Source organism: Ictidomys tridecemlineatus, chromosome X, assembly GCF_052094955.1.
Source record: "Ictidomys tridecemlineatus isolate mIctTri1 chromosome X, mIctTri1.hap1, whole genome shotgun sequence".
NCBI lineage: Eukaryota > Metazoa > Chordata > Mammalia > Rodentia > Sciuridae > Ictidomys > Ictidomys tridecemlineatus.
In genome coordinates this window covers 77,248,030-77,275,301 of record NC_135493.1, presented here as the reverse complement: position 1 = coordinate 77,275,301, position 27,272 = coordinate 77,248,030, and the positions used below count along the sequence as shown (strand labels likewise).

The 27,272-nt window shown below is 37.7% G+C and overlaps 1 protein-coding gene and 1 long non-coding RNA gene across 3 annotated transcripts in view; one reads left to right on the top strand and one right to left on the bottom strand.

Moving 5' to 3' along the window:
- The window catches only part of Nexmif (neurite extension and migration factor), a 121,091-nt gene extending 114,310 nt beyond the window's left edge, over positions 1–6,781 (top strand). For both annotated transcript variants that reach the window (XM_005337483.5, XM_021734665.3), the window contains one exon: positions 578–6,781. In XM_005337483.5, the coding sequence (XP_005337540.3) occupies positions 578–620 (43 nt within the window). In that variant the 3' untranslated portion in view covers positions 621–6,781. The remainder of the gene's footprint in view (positions 1–577) is intronic.
- The window catches only part of LOC144371726 (uncharacterized), a 78,199-nt gene that overhangs the window by 26,767 nt on the left and 24,160 nt on the right, over positions 1–27,272 (bottom strand). The window lies entirely within an intron of this gene.

The following is a 27,272-nucleotide window of genomic DNA, read 5'->3' as shown; positions in this document are numbered from 1 at the left end:
ACCAAAATGGCTGAGATGATGCACCCTTAGCTTTCCTACTACCTGCTGAGCCCACAATCCCTCATTTTTTCCCTCTTGAAAGCAAAGTTTGCATGAAAGAAACTGTCCTATTCCCTTTTTCAAATAAAAGAAAAGAAAAGCGTGCATGAAAATCCCTATACCTTTAAGCCACCCCAAAAATTGGGCAATTTTGTTCTGGCTTCACTAGGGATAAGCTCTAACAAGGCTACTTTTTTCTTCTGCTCTTCAGCATTAATTTCCACCTATTATGAAAATATGCTCTTGAATGATTTTGGAAAGGAAAGGGCTTTTTGCAGTAAGACAGATTTTGAACAACAGAATTAAAGTCGTGTAGACAAAAAGCCAAGATCATTTCAACAAAAAGAGCATTAGTTGGAAAACAAAAATCTCAACACGTGACAATTAGGAGTGCTTTCTAGTACCCCCTGCTATCTGTATCTTTTTCTGCATCATACAGCGTCTAGTATGATGTTAACAAATTTAGGTCGTATGATCCCTTTGTGGGACATACACTAAAACTAACTAAGATGGCATAAATTGTCTGATTTTTCTGCAGGGATTCCGACTACAATCTCCTAAAAGCAGAAACAGCATTTTGAGTTTTACCTGTGTTTGAAGAAGAGACTCGCATTTTCCAGAAAGACATTTGATGTTTGTGTTTTATTTCTTTCAAAATATGCCTTGTGGTATGTATGTTGACATGTAAGTGCTTAAAGAAAAGAATTTTAAATTGTGGGAATAAGTCTTTGAAAGCAAACTTTAATCTGATGTTCTATGTAAAAGACTTAAAAAGTCATACAGTTGCACAAGTAGTTTATGCACTATTTACCCACAAGGAAAAAATGGAAAACATTGTGCCAAACTACAAACAGGTGACTGTACTGTATATATTTTTACTTCTATATCAACATTTGGTTGTGAGTATTTGGGGGAGCTTGTCCCTGTTAATTTACTAGAAACATTCCAGTGATTCTTGCTATTAACCACCCCCACTTATGTGGATAGCACCTGTAGATCACAGTGGAAAAATATGTTGTGTTACACAATTTACCAAAACTTAAAGGATACTGTTTGAAATGTGCCAAATTTCCTTACCTCATTTCACAGATTCACCCCACAGTTTAAAGCTCATTAATGAATTTTTTAAATACATATATATATATACATACACACACAGAGAGATATGTGTGTGTGTGTGTATATATATATATATATACACACATACACACACACACACATACATACATACATTATTTTAAGATTTTGAACTCTGATGTCCTGTGTGGAAACGTGAACAGTTAAACAAGGCACAATAAAGATGTGTATGTTCCATTGTCTAAGAGTTAAAATGTTGGCAAAGTCTGAAGGTCACAACAGCAAAGTCCATCAGGGACCTGAGTATATGCATTTACAGAACCTTTTACAAGGAAACAAAACAGCTGCTTTGAAAGTTTGTTTTCTAAAAGCAAAATCTGTAGCTGAAAATTATTTAAAGTGCAAAGTTATATTGCTGATACTTTATATCTCAGTTTTATATATTTTATAATAGTCTGGGATAAATTATAAAATAGCTATAAAACCGACACTAATGCTAAATGAAGTACATAGATTGCTTTTATTTAAGTAGTTTCCTAAATGTTTTATTCCAGTTTTGTCAAAAGTGCACTCATATCATGGCTTTAGTGTTCTTTGTTTAATCTTGCAATGCCAATGTCATTTAAAGAAAATGTTAAGGCATCTCACTTTGACCAAACTTTTCTTCCTATGAGTTAAATACATATAATATCAGATAAGCTGAACAATTCGTGGAAACAACTGATTTGGGCCATATATACTTAGTCTGAGGACAACTAGTATTTGATGCCGCACACTCAACATAAGTGAATTTTTTATATAAATTTTTAAATCATTTTTAATTCAGCCCTCCCCCTCCACCTTTTTAAAAATTGTTACAGCTCCAACATCCCTCACTACTAGCCTTTTCTTCCCCTTTATTCACCACTCGACTTCTAACATTTGATCTCTTTTCCTTGCACAGTTGAAGGCCTATGAGGCTGATAACTGATGCATTATGGCACAGATGAGATAATGGATGTGAGAGCGCTTTGTAGATCGTAAAGTGCTATACAGATATAGGGGATTAATATTATTAATGTTGTTGGTTGTTGTTGTTGTTACTATTCTTACTAATATTGTTACTAACCTATTAACTTGTGAATATATAGGCTGGGGTGGGAGGGTGGAGAATAAGTGGGTGGGGAAAAGGGGGACTTAATAAAAAAGGGAAGATGTTTCAAAAGGAAAAATTTAAACAAAATATGAACCTACCTAGTCATTGCCACCTAAATATATTCACAAACAGAGAAGCAACATTTGAAAGTAGTCAGAGAGAAATGGAAGGAAGCCTATCACGTACATAAGTTTTTACACTTCCCAGCCCATGATTCCTTTCACCAGCCAGCTCTACTACTTACAGCTAGGTAGTAAAATGAACAAGCCTGTGTTCTTGAGTGGGTGTGTGTTCTCAGCATCAGTCTCTTCTGTCTGTGGGGACGAGTGGGTGAGGAGCAGCTTGTGAGAATAGTTCAAGCCCATTCCTAGGCTTTGATGCTCTGTGTGCAATGAGCCCTGGAAAATTACTTAGTGGAAAGGCACCAGATGAAACACATCTTCTGCCCTTCAGCTGCCATCCAAAAGGGAAAACAATCAAACTGGAACACTTTCTTCTATTTCTCTACTCTGATAGCTAGCTGTTCGTACTAAATGCGATGGCTGGTTCCTAGGAACTGGTCTTTGTTTTGTTTTTGTTTTTGTTTGTTCTGTTTTTCAGCCGAATTTTGGCTTGGAATCACCAACTCAGCCAGTAATGTGATTCCCCCAAGACTCCAGACCTCCAGTCACCTGCTAGCTTTCAGGAATGGAGTGCTTTCTATGTAATCAAAAGGTGGCAATTAAAGAAGAAATACAGAAAGTGTTCCATGAGTACAATGTGTTTTTATAAAAATAAATATAGGAGCAGTTGTCCCAGGTTTTTTTAAGTATCAGTTCAGCTTTGGAGAATGGGGTGAGAACAGAATAGGATAGCCTGAAACTGTTGGAAACAATTTCTTTGTCAGAACTTGCTATCATGAGTCCTTTGGAGTAGATACTCTTTCAGTTCCTCCTAGAGAGTCCCCTAAGGGCCAATTCTAGGGCATGGTTCATCCCTTTCTCCAAAGAGAATTGCCATTTTAAAGCACCTTTTATATTGGCTTACAGTGCATTATATGTTTTTAACATATAAATTAGTGACTTATAACCAGTTATTTTGTACTGAAACAACAAGAAAATGAGCTTGAATAGTGAGCAATAGGCCAAGGCTAAGATGCTTACTCTCTTAATTTCATTTAATAACTGTCTCAGTACACTATGTTCTAAGTTATTCAGCATTTAGCATTCTCTTGGCCCTATCTCTATTCACACAATTCTTTTTCTTCCTGTCACAACATAGTAGGCCAAACGTATTACAGATCCCTTATCCAACCAACTGCCTTACTGGAGTGAGGACCAATGTATAAAAATAATGTTTTACCGTATTACTGATCTTAAGTCAAAAATGTTGGATTTTCCTTGGTCTGAAATTTCTGATTACCACTCCCTTCCAACCTCTCTGAAAAGCTGCTTCCTATTAATTCCTCTCCCCAAAGAGTGTCATTTAATCTTTACTATCTCTCTTGGAAATGGTATCCTCCCTTATTCTTCTTACTTAATTTCAGTCCTTGGTCCTAGAGTTTTTCTTCTTTTAGCCAGGTGCAGTGGTGCATGCCTATAATCCCAGTGACAGGAGGCTGAGGCCAGAGGATTGCAAGTTCAAGGCCAGCCTCAGCAACTTAGTGAGGCCCTAAAGAACTTAGCAAGGCCTTGTCTCAAAATAAAAAATTAAAAGTACTGGGGATGTAGCTCAGTGATAAAGTGCCCCTGAGTCTAACACCCAGTACCACAAAAAAGAAAAAATAATTTTTCTTCTTTTATGGTCTTATATTTCACCTCCCCAAGTTGTTAGAGTCTAAGAGCTTTAGCCAGAGTGATTTCTTCTGGAAGTTTAGAGGGGAACCTTCCCATTCTTAATCACCTTTCATCGCCTTGGCCATTCTCAAATCTAAACACTCACATGTGCACAAACTATCACATCACTGAGGAAAGTTGGAAACTCCTTTTCCTCGAACATCTGTAAGAATAGGTCTGATCTCCTGCCCTGGTTAGGTGCTGTACTATGTGGAACAGGGTGCTGATACAGTGGCCCTGACTAAGGGTCTTCGAGACTTTGGGAGTTGTGTTTGGGCTGTGGTAACTGGCTTGAACCAGTGGCCATCCTCTCTGCCTCTCCAGTGTCTCAGATACCAGCTGCCTCACATATGCTGCTTCCTCCCAGGTTTCCCTTCTGACTTCTTCTTGCTACTCTGTGCAATTATATGTTAAGGCCTTACCTTTTCCTAAATGTTTTCAAACCTCCTGCACTACCTTGACCATCACTTCTTGAGCCATCTCCCTGAAGTCCTTGGTGCTAGGTGGGCTTTTGTGACAACTTTCACCTTCTCTGACCTTTTTCCTTGCTGGGAAGCATCAGTGTGTGTGCGGGGGGGTGAGGGAGGGGGTTAAGTGTGTGTGTGTATGTGTGTGTGTGCACATGCATGCGTGTGTACACATGTGCACACGTGTGTGTAAGAGAGAAGCATAAGGATGCTTCAAAAGCTGTAAAGAACTCTAACTAGCATCTTAAGTTCTGTTATGTGAGGTCCTGCAGTTCTAGTGAATTTCCATTTTAGTGGGTTTGAATTAGGGTTTACTGCCTAGAGAAGAAAAACCATATCCAAGAACCTCTTAGTCAAGCTTACTCTTACCAAGCTGAACCAGCATAAGGCAGATCCACCACATCTTCAATTTACAAATGCTCTCAGAATCCAAGAAATGAAGAGAGCTAACTTTCTGCACTGAAGATGCAAATGGAACACTAGCTAGTCCTATCTACTGCTATAACTAGAAATGTTTGTTTTCTCCTGTACTATTGAGAAATTATCTAATTTAAGGAGTTTTCATTTTTATTTAGGGATTTTTAATGACTGCCCATCACTACAGAAATAAGTCCTTTTTTATAAAATCAAACTGATGTGAGGTAGTTTCTTTTTTAATCATAAAATTTACTAAGCCTGTAATTATGTTTAGGAGGTTTAGTACCAAAAATCAAACATTTTAGTAACAAGTAGGGATCTTGTCAACACAATGTAGGCCAGGGATTTTGTAAAGGTTTCTCAAAGACCCAAGTAAGGGAGAAAAGTTTTTAGTTGGGATGTTTAACTTGGGAAACACTGTCATCAGTTTGAGGGTCCTCAACCAGCTTGGGATTATTTTGATGACAGTACTCAGGCTATCCTTTAAGGCACATTTTTTACTCAGCATTAAACAGTAGCTACAGTCATGAAGCAGAGCTCCCATTGCAGCTACATGATACTTGAGATGTATTCTTGGTTTGAGAATTGTACCTAAGAGGTAAAACTTTGGGGAAGGACAATATAAAAGAGAGAGGCTTCATACAACGTTTAAGGTATGAATGAGGCTTTTAAAATAAGCATCTGGATAAATAAACACTAAAGACACTGAAGAAATACTCATCCATATGAGATGGAAAGGATGTTTGTCCATCCAACAGGCTCAGGGGTTTTTGAGTCTCAGAAGGACATCCTACTCAAAGAGAAGAAAGGAGATATTTAAATCATTCTGCCTCTTAGAAAGATGCCTGGTTTTACAGCACAAAAGGAAAGGCTTGAATGAAAACTAGAAGAGGCCTTTTGTTTTTTACTCCCAGTGAGGAGGGTAGAAACCTTAAGATGCTCTACTGGGATAGCTGTAGCACTGACTGGAGTTTGCTGCCTACAGAGTTTTGAATGTACTAGTCCTTAGTTTCCACAGAACTGAATGCACCTCTTTAGTAAGTTACTGATTTATGGTGCTAAAGAAAAGATTATTCCCATTTCTTCTTCTTCCCCAATCCCCTTAAGCATTTAAGAAAATTTAAAATAAAAGCATTTAGAGGCCCTTTTTATGAATGTAACCTAAGTTTCTGTTTGACATATGACACTGCAACTTTAAAATGTTAGGAAATTATTTGCCTTTTTCTTTTAGAATTAAGCTTTATAAATAATCTGTAGAGTCAATTGAAGTATAAAGCTTAAGGATCACTCTTAAGACGCCTACAAAATCTTGTATATTTTTAAGTGTGCCAATTTGTAACATATTTTGTAAGTGTATATTTTTCTTAGAAAAGTGCTGTGAAGTGTCTGTATGTGAGAGTTTTCCTTTTTCTGCACCACTAGGTGCTAATAAAAGGATATTTACTTCAAAGTTTCTGGTTTTAGAAACCACAATACAAAGAAAAAAAATACACTTTTGTTGGGAAATTTTGTAACACAAAACATGTTGTGAAAGAGTGTAGTGATCTTGTGCAAAAGAAAATGAACATTTGTGAGCTTCTTGCTGTTTTATAGATTTTCTTGTAAATTATTCTTGTAACACCTCTGGATTTGTTGTTCTTGTTGCAAAAGTTTTAAATATTTGTGACTGAATGTATGGTGAAACTGTCATATGTTACCTAGCTGAGTTTTGTTATTGTTTATGGAATAAATAAAAAAGAAAAGTTTAAAATACTGCTTTAGAATCATATGTAAGAGAAATCAAACCATTTCTAATTAAATTTATATCCCAAATAAAAGTTCTTCATTGTCTAGAGCAGTGTTTCTCAAACTATCTCTGGTAAGGGACCAATTTTTCTTGCAATCCATCACAGATCAATAATATTATAAAACACAATAAAAATGAATTTCTGAAGGGTGAAATGAGAGATATGCAAAATAAAAGCTCAAATGCATTCAATTCAACATGTAAAATTACATTTCAAAACAAACATAGCATAGGGAAAGAGAAAATAATTGCGAATTATTAATACCTTTTTTGAGACAAGTGCACTGTTCATTGTCAAATTGCATAGAAGGTTTTAAACACACTCAGCACTTTGAAAAGGACCAACAGTATTACCATCATCTGGGAAGTTGTGAGGAAGGCCAAATTCCAGATCTTAGGCCAAATCTGCTGAATTAGAATCTGAACTTTAACAAGATCCCTAAGTGATTTGAGTGCATGTTAAAGTTTGAGAAGCACTGGGCTAGAGTTTTGTGTAGGGGATTCTTTTCCCCCTCAAATTGGAGAATCATTTTCTAGTGTGTCCCATTTTCTAAGACTTAAAACAGACGGTGTCCTTCTTTGGTGTTCCAGATGGATTCTACAGAGACGCAGTCCTCTCAAACTGTAAAAGCTGTTGATTACAAGTAATAAATGCTGATTTGCCTGGTATAAAAAATGTCAGATTTTCCATAATTCCCTACAGTTCCTACATTATTTTGCTTACCATTCAGTCATGATTCCTATTACCTTTAATCAATCAAGACTTCTCCAAACTCTATCCCACTGTCAAATATTTCAGTATTTTGATATTTACTATGTCAGAAAAGTTGTACTTTACTTTCCAGTGCCCAGATCATTTGAGTTGCCAACCAGAGCCTGTAGCCCTGACTAACCACAGCAGGGGTGTTGTGACACACATAAGCCAACAACCACTTCCGTGGTTTTAAATTCCATTGCTCAAAGAAGCTGAAAAAATGTGTGTAAAGGAGTGGTCCTCGTCTCACTTCAACACCTCTTCCACTTCCACCACTTCAACTACCACTGCAATTGTCCACAGATCTCTCCAAGTTCCCGATCTATATTTCTAGTTAGAGGCTGGCTATGTCCAGTTGAACATTCTGCAATATCTTCATGCTTATTTATTCAATATAATTCCATAATCCCTTTACCCTCTGAGTATGCTCTAGCTCAGTGAATATTGTTGCCATCCAATTAGTCACCCAAGCGACCCAAGCCAGCAACTCCTTCCTCTTCCATACTCGCATCCAACTGGCCACTCAGTTCTGCATTTATATCTCCATTGGCACCACTTTAATTTAAGTTTTCATGACCTTTCACCTGGAGTACTGTAACATTTATTCTAATTCAATGATTTCCAGATTATATAGAGTCATCAACTTTGAATTTTGCAAAATAAGAGCAATTAAAAACAAAACTATACATTGTCAATCCACAGAAGATCATTTCAACACAGTCACTCAGAAGTCCTTCATTTAAAATGCACTCTAGGGCTGGGGATGTAGCTCAGTGGCAGAGCACTTGCCTAGGGTGTACAAGGTCCTGGGTTCAATCCACACTACTGCAAATAACAACAAAACCAAACTTGTCATTTTTTCTCTTCACCATGTGCCTGAGACTGAAACCAAACTCCCAATGTATTACTTTAAAGAGTTAATAGGTTTTAAATTTCACTATAGAAAGGTGGAGGATGATAGAGAATGAGGGGCAGAGCAGTTCAAGCTCTCATGATCAGAACCTCCCAAGATTTTGAAGCTTTATTTCTCCCAATTTCTCGGAATCTTTTGTGTGGTAGAGGTCCCAAACTCATATTCTTCACAGTGTGTAGGATTCCAAGCGGTATTCTAGTGAACATGACCTTAGATTCTTCTTGAACTAAACTAAGGGTAGGGTAGGGATGGGTGAGTGGTCCCATTCCTTTCCTTGTGGTTTCAATTCCCTTTCTCCCTTGGTCAAAGCTGAGATGGTAGCAGAAGCTTTTAAGGGGAAGATGGCATGGTTTTTGTTGCTACTGTTGTTGCTGCTGCATTGTGGAGGGGCCCACTGGAGATTAAACCCAAAGGCATTTAACCACTGAGCCACATCCACAGCCCTTATTTTGAGACAGGATCTCACTAAGTTGCTGAGGCTGGCTTTGAACTTGAGATCCTCCTACCTTAGCCTCCTAAGTAGCTGGGATTCTAGGTATACACTACTATGCCTACCTAGATGGCAGGTTCTTTGTCTAAAGACATTTGATCTGCTTGGATTTCAGCTTTTCATGGACCTAATTTGGAGGAGGGGTGATTATGGACTGTTTTAATAAAGTTTTCTATTTAAAAGTAATTGGAGATATGGTTATCAAACTTTTTAGGACACATAAATGATTGGTTCTGTGTCATGTGTTGTGCTAAATACTTAGGAAAACAAAGAATTTAAATATAAAGCACATGCTTTTCTCTCTAGGAGCCCACAGATGAAATAGACAGGTATAATTTAATAGTTCAAATAGAAAAACACCCAGTGCTCAATTTAAGGTGAATAATCACACGTAAAGTAATTGATTTGCTGGCTACAGTCACCTAAGAAGACAAAACATCTATCCATTGCTATAGAGGAACCAATGTCACAAAATGCAATTCCCAATAGTCAATGTCTTGCCTTCTACCCTTCCCCCTACTTTGGAATCAGAATTCAGAGTGAGCTTATATCCATCACATAGTAGCTGTGTGATTTGGGACAAATTTATTTTATATTTGTGTATCCAGTGTCTTCATCCCCTAAAAAACTAATATAATTACACTATCACTCCCATAGTTTGGTCATAAAGATTGATGATCACATTTGTGAAGTCCTGGCACCAAGTGGACAGTCAGGTTATAGCATTTGCTATTGCTTAATAGATGTGTGCAAATATTTTCCTAATAGTTCTTATTTTGATTCCTTAGAGATCATTCCATCTTCTTACTTTAAATATTCTTCTTTTTATTAGATGTCCAAGAAAAATTTTAGTAAACTTCTGGCTTGAAGAATCTTTGATCTTAGTTTGCAGAAAGATGTCATTTTAAAGATAAAATCAGAACATAAATTATATAAATTATATAATAATAATTTGTAGATATTATTATTATTATTCAAGATACCTAGGCTCTACTCCTGGCTTTGCCACCAAATTGGCTTAAAATGTTAGAAAAATCATTTCCCTTCTGGGCCTCAGTTTCCCCATCTGGAAAATGAGGATGGTGGGCTAGATGATTTATCATTAAGAACATGCATGTATAACTAATTAGAACAAAAAATAAATTTTAAATTTAATAAAAGAGTGTGAAAAGACCACCAGGAATTGAATTCAAGCATTTATTCTTGCTAACATTAAGACCTACCTCAATCTCCCCACCTCTAAAGTGGAAATAATTACTGTGCCTATCTCACAGGATTTGGGGGAGAGTTAAATGAGATAATGCAAATAAAGCATTTAAACAGTGATTGTTACACATATAAAATGCTCAATAAATATTAGCTATTATAATGGAGAGCCCTTCCCTTCAGTTTAAAACCCATGATTCAACTGGGTATGGTGGCACATGCTTGTAACTCAGGAGGCCAAGGCAGGAGGATCACAAGTTTGAGGCCAGCCTCTGAAACTTTGCAAGAACCCATCTCAAAAAATTTTTTTTAAAAATTTAAAGGGCTGGAGATGTAGCTCAGTGATAACACACTCCTGGGTTCAACTCCCAGTACCAATAAATAAATACAATCCATGATTTGATCTGTTATCTTGGCAGCTGTGACTAACTTAGAATTTACCGAAGTAGCTATGGATATTTGATCATTATTCAATTAATTAATTCAACAAATTTTTGTTGAGTATCTACTATGTGCCAGCAACCTTGCTAGTACTAAAGATGCCTTGGCGAACAAAATGACACTTTGATAATTTCTCATAAAATTTATATTAATCATAAAACCACTGTGATTATGATTGAAAATTTTAAAACTAAAATAGGAACCCTGCCTGGGTGTGGTGGCATGCACGTGTAGTCTCAGCTTCTTTGGAGGCTGAGGCAGGAGGATAACTTAAGACCAGGAGTTCAAGGCTGGCCTTGCAACATAGTATGATTCCTTCTCAAAAAAAAAAAATAATAATAATACTAAAAAATAAAATAGGAACACTGAAGGAAAGGTACATACTTCTATGAGAACCACTGACTAAGAAATCTGACCTGGCACCCTAAGAATGGGTATGATTTACCTAGGTGAGGAGGAAGTTGGAGGTGGAAGTAGGAACACGTGGAAAAGTCCTTTGGCAAGAAGAAGCATGTTGTACTCAAGAACTAAAGACAGCCAATGTGCTGGAGAGGAGTAGAGAGATACAGAGCAATGCCTCATATATTCCAATCTGTTCATATTTTATGGGAACTTTAACTATGCAAATTGGAGGTAGTGCAATACAAAATATTGTGAGTTTAACTATATGCAACTTTAAAAATTCCTCAAATAAAGAGCATAATGAATTTCAAAATGGACAGGTATAGAAAAGATAAGCTATGTTATGCTATTACCACATTTTGGAATCACTTTCATCATTAAATAGAAATACCTTTTGTCTTTTGTCAGAATTATACCAATTTCAAGTTATACAAAGCCATTTGTGAAAACAGTCCTCACATAAAAATGCAAACAGACTTCACTTGGCTATAGTTTCAAATTAATCTCAATGGGCCTAATTTTCATCCTCTGAATAGTTCAAACTCTCCTATCACTTTAGGCATTGCTTCTAACCATAAAATACAGAAACATTAGTGTTCAGTAATGTTCAGTCTAAATTAATATGTCAAATGATCCCAAAGGTTAAAATAATTAAAATATGCCTCTATTTTCCTATAATTTCTGCAAGGTCTAGATAGGCAACAAACCCATCACTTTCCATTTTATGAGAGATTTACTCAAAAACTCAATCACTGAATGCCCTCAGGAAAGTAAGGATTGGGGATTGAATTTGCCTTAGGTTCTTGAAAAACAATCACACTTTCTTCCTATTTTAAGCTTAAAATTAAACAAAGAAAGCTTATATTATCACTAAATAAAGCTCATGTTAAGCAGCATGCTAGTCAGATTTCTGTTATTTTAACAAATACCTGAAATAATCAACTTAGAAAGAGGAAAGGTTTATTTTGGCTCATAGTTTCAGAGGTCCCAATTCATGATGAGTCGGCCCCGTTGTTTGGGCCTGTAGTGGTACATCATGGCCAGAGCATGTGGAAAAGCAAAACCACTCACCTCATTGCTGGGAAATGAAAGAGAAAGGAGAAGGGTACCACTTTTCCCATCAAGGTCACGCCTCAAATGACCTGAAGACCTCTTACTATGCCTCGCCTCTTAATGTTTCTACCACTTCCTAATACAGGGCCCCTGGAGACCAAGGCATTACCACATGGACCTTTGTGACTAAAATTAAAATTGAGGGAAATCAGCTGCTTTTAACCTAACAGCTATGAATTATTCAAATGGAGGTCTGAATGACAGATTCTTAAAAACTACATTGAGATATAACTTGCATACCAGAAAATTCACCCATTTAAGTGTAAAACTTAATCATTTCTAGTAAAATTACCAAATTATTCAACCATTGCCATACTCCAATTATAGAACATTTTCATTGTATCAGTAAGGTGCTTTATTCTTATTTCCGTTGATCTCTATTTACAGCTCCATCCTAAGACAACCATGAATGTACTTTCTGTCTCTGTAGATTTGCTTTTCTTAGATATTTCATTTAAATGGAATCATACAATATGTGGTCTTTTGTGTCTGGCTTCCTTCACTTAGCATAATGTTTTTGAGGTTCATCCACGTTATAGCATGTATCAGAACTTCACTCCTTTTTATGGTTGAGAAATATTCTACTGTAAAATATAGGACATTTTGTTTATCAATTCACCAATTAAAACAATTAGGTTATTTTCACTTTTTTAAGTACTGGGAATTGAACCCAGGGATGCTTTACTACCAAGATGCATTCCCTGCCTTTTGAAATTTTATTTTATTTTATTGTTTTGAAACAGGGTGTCACTAAGTTGCCCAGGCTGGCCTCAAACTTGTGATCCTCCTGCCTCAGCCTCCCAAGTAGCTGGGATTACAGGAGTACACCACCACCCTGCTTATTTCCACTTTTTGACCATTGTGTATAATTCTGTTGTGAACATTCATGTGTAAGTTTTTGTGTGGACATATGTTTTCAGTTGTCTTGTAGATACTTAGAGTAGAATTGCCATGTCATGGTATCTCTGTGTTTAATATCTTGAGGAACTGCTAAATTATTTTCCAAAGTGGCTGTGACATTTTACATTCCCCAAGCAATGATTAAGTATTTCAGTTTCTCTACATTCTAATCAACATTTGTTATCATGTGTTTTATTGTAATTCATGGTAATTATAAGATGGTATCTCTTAATGACATTGAGAATCTTTTTGTGCGGTTATTAGCCATTCCTTTGTCTCCTTTGAAGAAATGTCTATTCTAATCTTTTGCCCATTTTTAATTGGGTTAGTTGTATTATTATTGAATTGTAAGAATATTTTTGTATCCTAGATACAACTTCTTTATTGAGCATATTATATGCAAATATTTTCTTCCAGCATGACAATTGTCTTTGTTTTCTTAATGCTGTCGCCAAAGCACAAAAGTTTTGAATTTTGATGAAGTTCAATTTTTTATTTTGTATATCATACTTTTAATATTATATCTAAAGAATATTTGCATAACCAAAGGCCTCAAAGAGTTTCTCCTATATTTTCATCCAAAATTCTTGTTGTTTTAGATCTTACATTTAGTTGTTCAATATACTTCAAGTGATTTTTTTGTGAATGGTGTGAGGTAAAATTCTAAGTTAACCAATTTGAATACATCTATACAATCCCAACATTTTTTTGAAAAGATGATGCTTTCCTCGTCAGTCTTGACAGACTTGTCCAAATTGACTGAGTAATGCACTAATTAAAAAAAAACATGGAAAAGAAAAAACTGAATTGACTAGGGACAGAGAAAGTGGCCACAAAGAGATACCTGACACTCACTTAGTCCTCTACAAAGAAGAACCAAAGCTGTGGGTGCATAGCTACATATTGAGGTGAGTGACCAAGAGAGAACGCTGGAATTCAACAGTAGATAAATTGAAACCTTGTAAAAATCCAAAGATCTGGAACAGCAGCATAACCAGAGAAATAAAATATTCTATCATCTGCCACCCTGACTCCACATCCAAGGGAGGAGGAGTCTCCCCTTTGCAGGGATAAAGGCAAAAGAGTGCCCCAGCAAACTCTGTCAGCACAGATGCAGGCAATCCCAGCTATTGGAAATCTCATGGCCCTTATGGGCTTACAGCCTAAATAGATAAAAACCCTGAAATCTGCATAGTAGTCTGGCTTTGGAAAAAGAATTAACTTTGTTTTCCACTGAACCTTCAGAGTGCTGTAGCCAGGAACCATCATGAGAAGGAACATATCATTGGAGTTTGAATGGTTCTAGGGGATCGGAAACCCCTGCATATTCCCACCTCTGGGAGCCCAGAGGCATTCCACTGCACTGGCTCAGCAGATGGCTGACACACAAGTCAGACTTTGGGGCAGTAATTCTGACACAAACATACAGAGTGCTACACAGTGGGGAGCAGGTGTTGTAAAAGAGGGGAGTAGAGGGTATGATCCATAAGTACCAGAGCATAAGAGAGCCTGCCCTCTGAGACCAGTCACATGTGGTTTTGCTTGGTTGCAAGGACTGAGAGTTGTTGCCCATGCAGTTCCAGCCACCCCTCTCCCAGTATTGTGCTCAGGTGCCTATGGCCAACAAGGCTGAGAAAAAGTCGGAGTCCTCTACTCCTCACCCACAGAGATGTGCTGGGTCAGTTTTAAGCAATGCAGCAGCATCTCTGGCTGTAGCCCCGCCCCCATGGTACACAGCCTAAGAAACTAGGAAGAAGCTGCCTGGCACCAGCTGCATTCTGCCTCTTTTCTGTGAGCATCTTAGCTGAGAGGAATTTTTCCCAGCTCAAGCTGTAACCCACTCCCACTCAGTCCCTGGCACCACCACAACTAAAAGAATCAGGGATAGAAAAGCCCCTGGCCATTGCTCTGTACCCGGGGAATGCAAAGCTACAGAGGTCTTAGGTCCCACTTCTGGGTGGGCATGTCCACAGTAGCAACAGAAAGGAATAACACAGCTTTTGATTCCACCACACCTATGAAGGTGCACTGCATCTGTCACTCCTCCACCTTGTCCAATCAAACATTGCTGATAAGACTGGGTGTGAGTATCACAGAGGAGATTCCACTACCTGTGAATCACAGGACAACTTCAGGTCTCTCATCAATACTGGAGCAACCAATACCAGAAACCCATTTGAGTAACAGAGCCAACATCAACAGTGCCATCAACTGATAGGGGCCACTGCTCCCATTGTAGGGGAAACCACACAGGGAGCACCTCATACACACTTTCCTGAAATGCTAAAATGCTCCCACTCTTGTGTGATCACAGAAACACTGAGTCTGTCTGACTCCAATACTGTATATATTGTACCAAACTCACTAATCAAAGCCAAAGAAGGAACAAGAAAATTACTCAGCAGGAAATAAACTCAACATTGCATAACAAACCAATACCCCAAGACACATCTTTAGGAGAAAGTCACTTACTTATTAAAATATGGCATCCTGTAAATGTAGTAAAGAAACTATTTCACCTGATGTGCAAATTTTAACATAGGAATACAAAAAATATGACAAAATAAGGTGGTGCTGAGAATCGAACCTGGGTCCTGCCCACACTAGGTGAGCGCTCTACCACTGAGCCACAATCCCAGCCCATAGGAACATATTTTAAAGATAATTAAATAGAATAAATGCTTGACAAAGAAATAAAAACAATTATTTTTAAAAGTTCAGTGAGATCTGAGAGAATAAAATTAAAGAGATGAAATTAGGTAGATAGTACAGTATATGAATGAGAAATTCAGTGGAAAGATAGAGATTTTGAAAAAATAACCAATCACAAATCATGGGAATGAAAAGCTCAAAGTGTTGAGAGCCACAGCCAAAGGGGCCCCAGCAACCTTCCAGCTTCCAGCAAACTTCTAGCTGCCAGCTGATTGGCTCCTCTGCAGTGATGCTCATTGGGCTGTTTCCCCGCCCTTTCAGACCACGGAGCTGCTCATTGGGGGACTTTTTTGGCTTCACCCACGCGACCCAGCCAATCGGCCTCAAGAGCAGGAGGAGAGGGGGGTGTTGAGAGGCTTGTGGGAAGCCGGTGGTGGCAGTTGGGCTCTGAGGGAATTCCTGAAGAGCTCGTGTGGTGTGGCATGTGTGTTCTAAAAATAAAGTTCGTTTCTGCTTGATAAGTGGCTCCTGAATTGTGCCCAGCCAGACTGCGGCATTAAAGAGTCAGATAAAAAATTCAGTTGAAAACCTAAACAATAGACGAGATCAAATGGAAGAAAGAATATCAGAGCTTGAAGACAAGTATTTCAAAATATTACATTCAGAAGTTGGACATGGGGGCATGCACTTGTAGTCCCAGCACTAGGGAGGCTGAGGTGGGAGGGTCACTTTAGCTCATAAGATTGAGACAAATATGTACAAAACAGCAAGAACCTGTTTCTAAAACAAACAAAAGCAAAGCAAAAATATCACACTAAGAAATAAAGACAGAGAGATTAAAAGAGCATACTAGACTTTAGAGCACCATAACAACATAAACATCATCATCATCATCATACCCAAAGGGGAAGAAGTAAAGGTTAAGGGCACAGAAAACCTATCCAATGAAATAACAGCAGAAAAGTTCCATAAGCTTGGGAGAAACATGGACACATAGGTACAAGAGGCCTATAAACTCCCAAAAAAACATAAACAGAAAAGATCCTCAACATGGCATATTATAGTCAAAATGTCAAAAACAAAGAATAAAGAAAAAAATTAAAACATACAATGCAAAAGCATCAAGTCATATTTAAGGGCAATCCCATTAGAATAAAATCAGATTTCTTAGCAGAAACAATATGGGGCAGGGAGGCATTGAATGATGTATATTAATTCCTGAAACAAAATAACTGTCAATGAAGATATTGTACCCAGCAAGTCTATCCTTCATAATCAAAATATAAATAGAGACCTTCTATGATAAGCAAAAGATAAGGGAATTCATGGCCACCAAACCAGCCTTACAGAATATGCCTTAACGAAGTCTATATACCCAGAAGTAGAAATTTTTGTGGTAATTTTCACATTATAGCATGTGAAAATATGAATGCCAGTAATCCCATTGAAAGAATAAATATATAAATGAGAAATAGAAAAGAATCAAACATTATCAATACAATAAATGATAAAGCCACAAAGATGATTAAGAAAAGAATAAATGAGGACTAGACATGTAGTTCAGTGGTAGAGCACATGCCCAGTTTGTGCAAAGTCCTGGGTTTGATCTGCAGTATTGCAAAAAGAATGAGGAAGAAGAAGAGGAGGAGGAAGTGAAAAGAAGAAGAAAAAAGAAGGAGAAGGAGAAGAAAAAATAAGGCAGAGGAGAAAGAGAAGAAAGAAGAAAATATGTTTAAAATAAACAACCTATGATGCAATCAAAGTCTTAAAAAGCAGAGCAAATTATATTCAAAATAAATAGTATGAAATCAGTAAAAATTAGAGTCTACAAAAACAATACAGAGGATCAATGAAACAAAGAATAGGTTCTTTAAAAAGATAAACAAAATTGACCAAACATTTGTCAGTCTAATGAGAGAGAGACAGAGAGAGAGAGAGAGAGAGAGAGAGAGAGAGAGAGAGAGAGAGAGAGACCCCCATATACATAAGAGATGAAAAAAGGAAACATACAACTGATACTAGAAATTCAAAGGATCATTAAGGATTATTTTGAAAAACTACATTCTAACAAAATTGGAATATCTAGAAGAAAGGGGCAAATTTCTGAACACATAGAACTGACCAAAATTGAACTAAGAGGATATTAAAAGCATAAATGACAAGTAATGAGATTGACTTAGTAATAAAAAAGTCTTCTAACAAGAAAAATGTCAGGGCTAGAAGATTTCACTGCTGAATTTTACCAGACTTTGAAATTTTGCCAGACCTTTAGCACCATATAATAAATTTTTTTAATTTTTGAAAAGACTTTGAAAGAAGAATTAACACCAGTGATTCTAAAACCATTTTATAGAATTGAATAAGAGTCAACCTTTCCAAACTTACTCGATGAGGCCAGCCTGTTACCCTATTACCAACAAGGACACAACAAAGAAAACTATAAAACAATATCCCCAATGAATGTAGATGCAAAAATCCTTAATAAAATACTAGGAAATCAATTAATTTTTTATTGGTTCCTTTTAATTATATATGACAGTAGAATCCTTTTTGATATAATTATACAAGCATGGAGTATACCTTATTCTAATTAGGACCCCTGTCTTGTCGATGTACACAATGTGAGATTCACTATGGTGTATTCATTTAGGAAGATTATGTCAGATTAATTCCATTGTCTTTCCTACTCCTATCTTTCCTCCCTTCCCTTCATTCCCTTTTGTCTAAATCTACTGAACTTCTATTTTTCCCTTTCCCACTTATTATGGGTTAGCTTCCACATTCCAGCAAAAACATTAGGAAATCAATTTCAACAGTATATCCAAAATATCATCCACCATGATCAAGTTGGTCTTGTCCAAGGATGCAAGAATGATTCAATATTTGCAAATCAATAAACATAATACATTACATAAACACAAAGAAGTATAAAAATCATATGATCATCTGAATAGATGCAGAAAAATCCTTTGATCAAATTTAATATCACTTCATAGAAAAAGTTCTAAACAAATTATTTATAGAAGAATCTCACCTCAACATAATAAAGACTATATGACAAACCCAAAGCCCATGTAATATTGAATGAGGAAAAACTGAAATAATTTCCTCTTAGATCAGAACCAAGACAAAGTTGTCCACTCTCAATACTTTTTTTCAATATAGTGCTAGAAATTTGAGCCAGAGAAATTAGGCAAGAAAAATAAATAAAGGGCATATCACTGTTTGCAGATTATCTCATTCTGCACATAGAAAAAACTAAAGAAAAGCCAGGCATACTGGTGCATGCCTATAATCCCAGTTACTCAGGAGGCTGCAGGAGGAGGATTGCAAGTTTGAGGACATTTTGAGCAACTTAGCAATATTGTGCCTCAAAACAAAATTTTAAAAGGTCTGGGAGTGGGGGCTAGGGTTGTGGCTTAATGGCAGAGTGCTAGCCTAGCACATGTGAGGCACTGGGTTCGACCTTTAGCACCACATAATAAATTTTTTAAAAGGCATTCTGTTCATCTACAACTACAAAAAAAACTTAAAAAAAAAAAGCAAGGGATAAAGCTCAGTGGTAGAGCAACCCCGGGTACTACAGGGGAAAAAAAAAGAAAGAATAACCCAAAGACTACCAAAAGACTATTAGAATGAATAAACAAATTCAGTAATACAGCAGTATACAAAATCAACATATAAAAATTAGTAGCTTTTCTATAAACCAATAATGAAATTTTGAGGAAGTAATGAAAGCAATCCCATTCACAATGGCCACATGGAATAATCCTAATTGAAGAGGTGAAAGACCTCTATAAATGAAAATTACAAAAAAAATGAAGAAGAAATTAAAGAAGATACATGAACAGGGAAAAGGCTTCCCATGTTCATAGACCAGTATCAAGAGCCATCTGTGAACTGTGCATGGACCAAACTGGTATCACAGCCATTAAATAGGAAAATCTGATACCTGGGAACTTCTAGCAACACTCCTGCTGGTGAGACTGTCCAGATCCATGTGAGTTCTTCTTCAGCTCTGCCAGGTTCCACACAGCACTGGAGATGAGGTGACCTGCTGCAGTCACCTAGACACACAGCCTCTCAGAAATGGGTGTGGCTTGTCAAGATGCCAATCAACCTGTTTGCAGCAGGTCCCCTGCCACACTGAGAAGCAAGACTCCTCCCGCTGAAACCTTATCCCTACCTTTGCTGCTCTTCCTTAAATAAAGAATCAGAGCCATTTGTTAAGTGTTTTGTTCCAGCTCCTACCAGGACTGGAAGAACCTATCAGGTGCTCCCTTAAAACTATTTTTCTGACTTTGTCTCTTATTTCTTCACTAATTACTTCAGACTATATTTTTCTCAGGTAGCTTATCCCGTCCTGAGCAGGAAAAATTACCCTGGCAAGGTGCTGGCTGCCTCAAGATAGACCAGAAGAATTAATAATGCTTAAATGTCCATACTACCCAAAGTGATCACAAATGAAATGCAATCCTTTCCAAAATATCAATGACATTCAGAGCTAGAAAAAAAAAAAGAAATCCTAAAGTTCATGTGGAAGCATAAAATACCTCAAATAGCCAAAACAATATTGTGCAAAAGGAGCAAAGCTGGAAACATCATGAAACCTGATTTTAAAACATATTAGAGAGCCATAATAACAAAATCATCATGGTATCAGAATAAAAACAGACACACAGACCAATGGAACAGAATAGAGAACCCAGAAATAAATTCATGCATTGACAACCAACTGATTCTAACAAAGATGCCAAGAACATACACTGGAGAAAAAAGAAAACCTCTTTAACAAATGGTGCTGGAAAAACTGGATATTCACATGCAGAAGATTGATATTTGACCCATGTCTCCCATTCTGTACAAAAATCAATTCCAAATGGATCAAAGACCTTAATGTAAGACTTGACACTAAAAATTTGCTTCTGTTATGATCTTAATGTTTGTGTACCCCCAAATTGATATGCTAACATCCAAGGTGATGGTATTAAGAGAAGTGATGGCCTTTGAGAGGTGATTAGGTCAAGAGGGCTCTACCCTCATGAATGGGATTGGTGTCCTTATAAAAGAGGCTGTAGGGAGTCTTTTTGCTCTTCTACTATGCAAAAACACAGTGAAAAGGTGCCATTTTTAAAGCAGAGGGTAAGCTTCACCAGATTCTGAATCTCCCAATGCCTTGATCTTAGACTCCCCTGCAATTGTGAGAAATAAATTTATTTATAAATTACCCCAACTATGGTGTTTCATTGTACTAGCCTGAACAGACTAAGAGAGCTTCCTAAGAAACATCCCTTAGTAGTCAAACAATATCTGGTCAACATTAACAGGTTGTACTTAAATCCTTTGAGCCAGCAAAGCTTCTGAGGTGATTTGGGGGTTGGGGCCCATTTAAAGTTCAGTTTGCTTTTACTTATTATTTCTGCAGAGACTTAGCATCAGCTAGGAATGAGTGGATAACTAGAGCCCTCTCTGGTTTTTTCTTATTACGTTCTTAGCCCTGCAATACACACAGATTCCCAGATTTGCCCAATAATATGTCAATCTTTTCAAAACCTCTTCAGTTGTCTCATTCCCCAAACCTCCTTTTAGAATTTCTGACAAGTCTCTATCTTGCTCAGCCAGTATCATAGCCTCAGGCAGCTGAAATATTGGCCTTTGATTTTTTTTTTTTTTTTGACTCTGGAGAAGCTGGGGATATGGCTCAGTGGTAGAGTATTTAGCTAGCGTTTGTGTGGCCCTGGGTTCAATCCCCAGCATGAGAAAAAAATTTGTGATTTTGTACTTGTTTTAGTCAGCTTTCCTATCACTAAACCAAAAACACCTGACAAGAACAACTTAGTGGTGGAAACATTTATTTGGGGCTCATGGTTTCAGAAGTCTCAATCTATAAAGAGTCAATTCTATTGCTCTGGGCCCAACATGAGGCAGGCAGCACACCATTAGGGAATGGCCCAGCTGAGGAAATCTGCTCAGCTCATAGCAGGGTCAGGAAGCAGAGAGAGAGGGGTGGGGCTCAGGGAAGATGTATCCTTTCAGAGCACACCCCCAGTGACCCACCTCCTTCAGCCACACCCCACCTGTCTACAGTTCCTACCCAGTCACTTGAATTAGGATGGATTGATTAGGTTATAGATCTCAATCCAGTTACTTTAACTCTGAATATTCCTCCATTAACATAGGACATTTGGGGATATACCTTATATTCAAACCATAACATCACTATTATTTTCAACAATGTCCCTGGGCATTTAGACTTCAACAAATCTCCAAAGGTCAGTCACCTTCAGCTAGCATCCAAGCTGATGGTTCTCCTTGGTACCACACCAGAGTTAGACAGCTAGGGAAGGGGAAAGATGAGAGCAATCTTAAGTAAAAGATCCCACTGCTCTTATGGAGGTTCAGGAATAAATGTTCTTCAGTTAATCATGTGCTGGTGGTTAATGTTCAGAACTCTAAAATGATTATTTTGACAATTTGATCACTTGATTGTTGTTTCTAAGGGGATAAGATTTGCCAAAGTCCTTTCTGTCTTAAGTATAACTTTTGTTTCATTTTGTTCCTTTTTGTTAAATGTTGTCATTCTTCTGCTCAAAAATCGCATTCTTAATAGACAAACAAAATAGTGTGTGTCTATTGTGGGAGACACAATGTTTTGAAGAATAGATATGGAGTGTAATGGCTAAATGTAACTAATTAAAATATGCATTGCCTCATATAGTTACCATTTTGTGGTGGGAATACCTGATAGCCACTCTCTAAGCATTTCTCAATAATACAGTACTATTGTCATGAGCCATGCCTTAGAATTCCCTAGTAGTTCTCACATGGACTGGTATAGTGCTGCACATAGATCAGACATGCCTGAAAAGCCTTTTGATCACTTGAAAGCCACCATATATTATTCTGTCCAATAAGAAATTAATACACTTCAATGCACAAATAACTGCACAGGAGTGCAGAAATAATGTGTGAGTGAATGCTTCCTCTGCATATTCTTCACAGTACTTTACATTATACCTCTGAAAAAGGCCTATAGGTCATCCTGATGTACAGCCCGGGTTGTGAGTTACAGGTTTTATGCTATGTTTGTATTCTACTTCAGAATTGTCATAGCACTTTCGTATCCACTGTCTTACCTATCCTTAAGACAATTCAATAAGGTAGGCAGGGGAAGTATATATTTCTATTTTATATTTGAGAAAAATTTAGAAGGCTCAAATACATAAAGTGAGTGTTGGAAGCAAAACTTGAAATCAGGGTGTTTTTTTATCTCTTTGACTCTCTAATCAGTCTTTTACCCATACACAACAGTTTCACAAGTTGCAGTATAAAGATTACAGTGATAATAATAAGAAACAATAATAACAATTTAATAGAATGTAAACTGTTAGCATTCAGTTTACTTTAATTTCACAAAGAGCATCTAAAAAGCAAGAAAAATAAAGGTCAAATATATTCCTGTCAAGGTAGAAAAGATTCTTCTGAGAAAACACCCCCAAACAGAGTGGTTTGACACACAAAAGTATATTTTTTCTCACATATTACCAATGCATGTCTGCAACATAGGCGCTGCTTATTCTGTTCATTTGGGTTCCCAGACCTATGGAAGATTTATCTTGACACTATTTTTAAATCCCCAGTTCTTAACTGGGGATTTAACCTAGATACTAAGCAAATGCTCTGCCACTGAACTATATCCCCAGCCTTTGTATTTTATTTTGAGACAGGGACTTGCTAAATGACCCAAACTGACATCAAACTTGTGATCTTCCTGCTTCAGCTTCCTGAGTAGCTGAGATTATAAGTGTGCACCACAAAGTCCAACCACCCATCTTAACATTTTCTGGTCACTGAAACAGTGGATTTTAAAGCTCTGGATAGAAGATTTTGCTCACATTTCATTGGACAAAACAAGTTATAAGGCCTTATTTGACCTCAAGAAGAAGGAAAGATGTAAATATCTGGTGAAGAACACGAATGACTATCACCACTACTTCAAATATACTTAAATGAAGTGCCAGGCCACCCACAAAGACATACTAAGAGAACTGTGAAACAGAATTAGCCTGTCACCCAACTGCCATTTATATAAGGAGTAGAGATTAGAGAGCCCTAGTGGGAGTGTTCGTGTACTGTTTCCCTCCTCTGCCTCTCAAAAGGAATATCTTCCTTTACCACAAGCAAGTGAGAGGAGACGCAAAGGGAAGACATTTTTATAAAATTGTCCCCTAGAATTAGGGAAACATAGGACTGGTATTTAATTCATACCTGTAAATATTAGAGGTGCAAGGCCATGATTGTACTGCCTGTACCACAAAAGAACCAAAAGGGGGATTGTGTGGGGAGAGAGTAATACTTCATCCAGGGAGCAAGCCATTAGTTTGCTTTCTCAGGGAGCAGATGTTGTCCAGGAATTAGGGAGCTGGACAAGGATTTTTAAGTGACTTCTTCCCAAGAGAGGTGAAATAAATCCAAAAGAGCATATGTGTGCAATGGACTGAGGCCAAGGGAGAGAATAAGAAGTGGGCAGCCTGAAAAGTGTAATTTTTCTCAGGAAAGCTACAGTCAGAGGTCCTCAGTGGGAGGCACTCCTAGGAATGCACTAAAATGGTCCATAAACAAGCTGTTTGGCAAGCATCATACTAAATTAGTATGATGCGACTTAATTTCTCACACTTTATTAGATCAGTTCTGTTATTACTCTGATTTTATAGATACTGAAACTGAGACATAGAGAGGTTAAGTAATTGTCTAGGGTCACACAGATTATAAACTACAGAGTCAGGATTTGAATTAGGACTGCCCAGTTCTGTAGCACAGCATTTAACTATCCAGCTATCCTGCGTGCCTCTATGATGATGGCTCATGTATGTTAACAGTGGAAAATTGAAAACAACTGACTCATTTTACCTAGGTTATCTGAGTTTAGACAAGATGATCTGTAAGTCCAAATCAAAACCTAGGACTGGCAGGGCATGGTGACACATGCCTGTAATCTCAGATTCTTGGGAGACTGAGGCAGAAGGATCATAAGTTCAGTGCCAAACTCTGCAAGTTAGCAAATCCCTAAACAATGTAGTGAGACCTTATATCAAAATAAAAAATAAAAAAGGTTGGGAATGAAGCTCAGTAGTAGAGCACCTCTGAGTTCAATCCCTAGTACTACAAAAAGAAAAAAAAACAAAAGAAAAGCTAGAAATGGGGAATCAAGAAACATATGTTTAAAGAGGCTTATCAATCTTTTTAAATAGTGCAATATTACAAAAAATATTTTCTTACTACCTTTCACCTGCAAATGGAATAATGCACGCTTATAAGAGAACAGACTTAATAAATTATGGTTGGTTTGGTGTTATGGTTTGGATATGAGGTGTCCCCTAAAATGCCCATGAGTTACACAATGTAACAATATTCACAGGTGAATATTGTTTTAATCTCATTGGTGAATTAATCATTTTAGTGGACTACAGGGTGGTAATGATAGGCAATTTAGACATGGCTAGAGGAAGCAGATCACTGGGGACATCCCCATGGGAATTATATTTTGTTCCTGACTCCTTGCTCTCTCTGCTTCCCACCTGCCATGAATTGATCAGCTTTGCCTGTCAGGCCCTTCTGCCATGATGTTCTGCCTCACCTCAGGACCACAGCATTTGAAGTCAGCCAACCATATATTGAAACCACAAATCAAAATAAACTTTTTCTCCTCTCAGTTGTTCTACTCAGGTTGTTTGGTCACAACAATGAAAAGCTGACTAACTGAGACTAACTTGGTACTGAGGGAGGTCATTGTTGTCATCGTATGGTTCAGAAAACTTTGGAACTGGTTTGTGGGAAGAGTTTGGAGAAGGCTTAGAATATTGTAAGCAGAAGCTTAATTAGTGACTGTGGTGAGAGTTCAGAAGAACAGAATGACAAATAGGAATTGAACAGTAAAGACTGAAATTTCAGAAGGGAATGAGGACTCAGTTGGGAACTGGACTAGAGGCCACATGTCTTACATTCTGGCAAAGAACTTGACTACATTTTACCCATGTCCTGAGACTTTCTGTGAGGTTGAATTTAAAAGTGATGGACTAATTCATCTGTGGAAGAATTTCAAGGCATAACAGCATTCAGGCAGTGTCATGGGTATTGCTGGCAGCTTTTAGCCATGCATACTATGAAAACTTGGATCAGAAAGCAGAGGAAAGTATTTTTAAAACTTACAGTTTGGCCAGAAAGCACATGTACAATTGGGGTCAATGAAATTGTGGTTGCTTAAGAGATTACCACCACTAAAGAGAAGCTAAGTGCATTTCTCAGAGACAATAGGAAAGATGCCTTGAGAGCATCTCAGGAATTAGCATGACCACATCCATTGCAGGGTGTAAAAGTAAATACCCTGTTCACTGGTAACTTGCTCATTCAGGGAGATCAAGAAAGTAGTTTCCCCAGCATTTATTTCACCATATTCAGCTTCCTAGACACTCAGAGTCCACTGCAATCATGTTCCAAGGAGGCCTATCTACTGCTTGAGCAAGTGGCAGACCTTGGTGTCGTCCATGTGATGCTGGTTCTGAAGGAATGCAGCACGCTGGAATAAGGGGTCATGGAGGCTTCACTAAGATTTCAAAGGAAGACCTGAGAAGCCAGGCAAAATGTAGTAGGATTGGACTCCCTTTACCAGCCTATGAGAGGGCAATGTATGCAGCTGGGAGAAGGAAGCCAAAGCGCAGTGAGACCCCAGGAATTAAGAATTGTCAGAACAAAAATGTTTGCAGGAAAAGCTGCAAGAAGTGAGCAGAGTCAGGCCAAGAGGCCATAAAGGCTACAACCAGCAAGGCCATAGGAGTAGGACTGTGCAAGCTCTTTAGAACTCACATCTCACCACCATGTGCACCAAATATCAGACGTGGAGCTATGGGACTTGCTTATTCAGCTAGGTTTTAGTATTGTTTCTGGTCTCATCCCTTCTTTCTATCTCCCTGTTCCTTCCCTTGAGAATAAAAATGTTTACACTGTGACATTATATATTGGATGTATGTAATTGGCTTTTGATTTTTACAAGGGCTCACAGCCAAGAGTTTTCCTTGAATCTCAGAATAGACTTTGACCTTAGACTTTGGAGCAATGCTGGAATTTTTAAGACTACGGGGACTCTTAGAGATGAACTCTGCATTTTGCATTTGAGATAGGCATAAGCTTTTCAGAGACAGGGGTAAAATGTTAGGGTTTGAATATAAGGTATCTCTCCAAAACTTCATGTGTTAGAAAATGTAGCAATGTTCAGAGGTGAAATTATTACATTAGAAGAGCTATAACCTCATCAGTGGATTAATCCATTTGGTGGATTAATAATTTCATTGGATTACTTAATGGTAACTGATCCAAGTTTTCATAGGCAGGTAAAGCATGGCTGGAGGAAGTAGGTCACTGAGGGCAAGCCTTTTGGGATTATATCTTATCCCTGGTTCGTTTTCTCTCTCTCTCTCTCTCTCTCTCTCTCTCTCTCTCTCTCTCTCTCTCTCTCTCTCTCTCTCTTCCAGATGTCATGAACTGGGCAGCTTTCCCCTTCCACCATGATTTTCTGCAGGCCCAGAGTAATGGAGTCAGTTGAACATAGAGGGAACCTATGAAACTATGATCCCAAAACAACCTTTTCTTTCTCTAAATCATCCTTATCA